The sequence below is a fragment of the Acanthisitta chloris genome, unplaced genomic scaffold (assembly GCF_000695815.1).
Source record: "Acanthisitta chloris isolate BGI_N310 unplaced genomic scaffold, ASM69581v1 scaffold5390, whole genome shotgun sequence".
NCBI classification, from domain to species: Eukaryota; Metazoa; Chordata; class Aves; order Passeriformes; family Acanthisittidae; genus Acanthisitta; species Acanthisitta chloris.
In genome coordinates, this window is record NW_008650993.1 from 1 (window position 1) to 4,135 (window position 4,135).

The following is a 4,135-nucleotide window of genomic DNA, read 5'->3' on the forward strand; positions in this document are numbered from 1 at the left end:
CAGTGCGGCATCACCTCCTCCAAGACCGTCCTCGTCTTCCTCAACCTCATCTTCTGGGTGAGTCCGCGGGGCTGGCACCGCGCCGCGGGCGAGGGGGCAGCCGGCGTTCGGGAGCCTGAGGCAGCGCTGCTGTGGTTGAAGGCGTTACTGAGGCGCGCGGGTGTCTATGCGTTCTGCAGCCGGTTTGGGTTTTGTGCGGCTCCCGTGTCCGTCCAGGGTTGGCCTCGCACTTGAAGGACATAGAGTCTTAGAATCATAGAATCAACCGCGTTGGAAGAGACCTCAGGGATCATCGAGTCCAACCCTACCGTGGTCACTAGACCATGGCACTAAGTGCCACATCCAGTCTCAGCTTGGAAACCTCCAGGGGTTGTGACGCCACCACCTCCCTGGGCAGCACATTCCAATGTCTGAGCACTCTCTCTGTAAAAAATCTCTTCCTAATGTCCAACCTAACCCTCCCCTGGCAGAGCTTGAGTCTGTGCCCTCTTGTCCTGCTGCTGGTTGCCTGGGAGAAGAGACCGACCACCACCTGACTCCAACCTCCTGTCAGGGAGTTGTAGGGGGTGATAAGGTCTCCCCTGAGCCTCCTCTTCTCCAGGCTGAACACCCCCAGCTCCCTCAGCCTCTCCTCATGGCACTTGTGCTGGAATGGTAGATACTCGATGACTCTTTGTAACGCAAAACTAGGAGATGTATATTTATGCTTCCCTGATTCTACTCGGCACAGCAGCACCGCAGCCTCCCACAGCTGCTGTCACGCTGGGAGTGAGACAGAAGCTTGCAGAAGTGGAGCAATAAGTGCTGTAAATGCCCTTTCTCAGGATGGATGCAGAGGCTGCAGCTTGGCGTTGTGCTCGCTGCAATAATTGGCTTGTCAGAGCAGCACAGCTCTGATGAATGGAATCAAATTAGAGAACACTCCGTGGTCATTCAGCGATTCCCTTCGTGCGTTTTTAGGCACTGCATTTCTCCCCCTCCAGTCCAGCTCGAGGAAATGTGTGTTGTCCTAGCTGGTCACAGATGGCACTTTTGATGAGCTAGTAGTGGTTTCCAAGGTACTTGAACATAAAAGTGGAGCTGTACATCATGTAATACTGAAAGCCATGTGAAATCACTCAAGTGTCATGGCATGAGTGTTCCTGCCTGGATTTTTACGAAGGAAAATTCTCATGGTGCCAGGGAACGAGTCAGAGTCAGGGAATACCTGTGCATTTGTCTGTGCAGGGAGGGGAGCACTGAATGCAAGGCACATTTGGCTTCAGGTGGTGCAGATCGGGAGTGAGTTTGGCCGAGGGGCACAGGCTCAGCTCTTTACCTTTAAAGTGTGAAGTACTTAGATCAACCTCAGTGCAGCTGTTTGCTTGGGATCTGCTGTGCTGGGTGTGGCTTTTTGTTCCAGGCATAGTTACAAAAGGCATTTAAACAGCTCTTTAATAGCTCCTCTGTCATACTTAAAGTTTTTGTCGGGGCACAGTGTGAGTTCCATTCTTGATGGCTCCTTGAAGTGGATTTTTCTTTAGCTGCTGATAAAAGTTAGATTCCAAGTGAATGAGTACAAACTCTGTATGCAGTTTCTCTCCCACTCCCAAAGCTTAGTGGTAGTTTTCATAGTTTATGTATTAGGAAGGTGTTTATTTGCTGCATTTTGTAATTTAATTGCATGCTGGACATTGCAACTGTTCATCTTAAACAGTGGTGGGATCAGGGTTACTTTGTGTTATGCTGCATTCAGTGCTTTACAAGTTTTGATGGCTTCCCTTGAGACAAACTTGGCTTAATTTAGAACGGACAGATTGTGTTTAGATAAGATGTACTTCACATCAAATTGAAATGTCATCAATCTTGTGTTCTGTGAACCACCTCCAGCCCAAGAAGTCAACTTGTGCTGATAGCTTTTTGGCAGATAAGTGACTGGGTTGCTTGTGCTGGAACAACCTTGCAGCTCATCAGCTGCATGTGGAATGAGACAGGGGTGAGAGTCTCAAACATCACTGCTTTTCCTCTCTTTAGCAAGCTAGAGCCTAAAAATGGGAAATCTAAAGTGGTACATCTTCACTGTTACATGGCAAAAGAGAGAGAATTCCAACTCCTGGTGCAGTGTGTTTCATCTGTTGAGTGAGCAGTGTGTGCTACGCTTGGTGCTCATCTCCAGTGGAATTGCTTCTGTGTGTTACAGAAATCTTCTGCTTGTCACTCATATGTAGTTCCAGTTTTGATAATTGGATCATCCAGATTTCCCCTGAGACTTGACAATACATAACTGCCTGTAATTGGTCAAGTAACTATGAAATCCCATTTAATTGCTTTTATAAATTCAATGTGTCTCTGTAAGGTGTCATGTGTAAGTATTATCACCATCTTCATGGTCATCTGTAACAGCAGCAAGTTGTTATTACACAGTTTGCTATCAGAAGTTGTGCAAGAAGAGCTGATCCCGGTGACTTGTAACTCCCCCTCAGTGGGTCTCATGCCCCTGGGAGGCTGTGAATGTTCAGAGCTTTGGTGTCTCTGCCTTATGACTTTGAGGTGTTCAGAAAATTATCACTTGTGCTGAAGAACAAAAACATCTCTGCTTTTTGTACTCTGTGGTCTAGGATTTGACTTGTGGTTTAACAAATTGCTTTCAAGCCCTCTGCCAAAGGCCGGTGAGGCTTGCTGACAGGTCAGAGCCACAGCCACTCACTCCTTCATCGTCTGCAGCTCTACAAGGTCTTCTCTACAGACTTCAGCTCTACAAGTCCTTGTAGACAAGTCTTGTGCTACTTGTTATTTTCTCACCGACACAATTAAAAACTCATCTTGTTCCTTGTCTTGTGCAAACTCTTTTCATACCCTGTGAAATTTTTACCTTAACTGTGCTTCCCTACATGTTAGCAATCACTATAGGTGGAAAGGAAGGGCTGTGGAAGCTCCTCCTGTCACAGCAGGGCAGGGGCTGGTTTATATTACAGCTGAGGGGACTCTGTGCACCTTTCCAGCTGTTTGGTGTGGGACTTGGGCTTTGCTGTGGTACTTTAGACTTCAGCTGAGCTGTATTTGCAGGGGTGTCAGGCACTGAGTGCCTCCTCTCTAGGTGCCCATACTGCTGGAATTTTGGGTGATTTGTCGAGTGCTTAAGCTCTAAAGTGCTTTACCCAGAAATGTGTTGATAAGAAGCATCAGTTAAAACTTGCCCTTCTGAGAAAGACCAGAGGAATACAGATCAGATTAATGTCTCTTAGTGTTTTGTTGCTCTGAGTTAGTTTTGGAGTGGATATGATAAAGGATTAAGGCAGAGCAGTCCTTCAGTTGTCCTTTATCTTGTCTTAAATTTGCACAAGGGCAGCAAGTGACTTCATTTTCAGTTAGGGATGCTAACTCCCCTTCTTTAAGGAAGGGGATTGCATAGGAAGTAATTCTGATGTGAAAGGCAACACAACTTGGAAATAAAACCATGAAGTTTCTAGTACATATGTTTTCTTAATCTGCAATATTTTTGTTATCTTGCTGAAACGTTGATTATGACCAATTGCAAAACACTTGAAGTATTTGAGTAGCATGCTTTTCAAAAGAACTGATGTTAAATGACAAGTCTGCATCATTTTGAAGGAGGAAGAAATAAATTTACCTGGAACAAATACCTAAAGGCTGCTCAAAGATGTGTTTGTTTTGTGCACCCTTCGTTTAAGGCTTCATGGTGTGACTTGCATAATTCAGTTGAAAGCAGTTTGAAGCAGTGAGATGAAGACAAAAATGCTAAGGAAATGCTTTCAGCCCTATGTTTAGGATATAGGTGAGGAGGATAAAATATTCAGAGATGCTTGTAGTCTTGCTTCAGGAAAGGGAGTGTGTCTGGTTTATATTCCCAAGGAATCTGTGTGCTGTGACATTCTGCTCTGCTGAAACAGTTCTTGTTATCCTGTGCTTCTCTCGGGTTGTTATCCTCACCTCCCTGTCCTCCTCCTTGAGCAGAGGAGTGAGCTCTGCTCTGCAGTGCTTCCAACTCAGGAGCTGCAAACTGTGTAAGTTGTTCTTGCAGTTACTTAACTGACTCGAAATCATTGCTTTGACAGTTCCCTTGACTAAGCTGTTACGAAACATCCTTGGTGTGATTGATAAGAGGAATCTCAAGGCTTCAGTGGTGTGCAGCAGG

At 45.8% G+C, this 4,135-nt stretch overlaps 1 protein-coding gene across 1 annotated transcript in view; it reads left to right on the plus strand.

Moving 5' to 3' along the window:
• Positions 1-3: 3 nt before the first annotated feature.
• The window catches only part of TSPAN3 (tetraspanin 3), a gene marked incomplete at its 5' end in the record, with an annotated part of 21,418 nt that continues 17,286 nt past the window's right edge, over positions 4-4,135 (plus strand). Inside the window, one exon of the mRNA XM_009071159.1 lies at positions 4-57. Coding sequence (XP_009069407.1) covers positions 4-57 — 54 coding nt within the window. The remainder of the gene's footprint in view (positions 58-4,135) is intronic.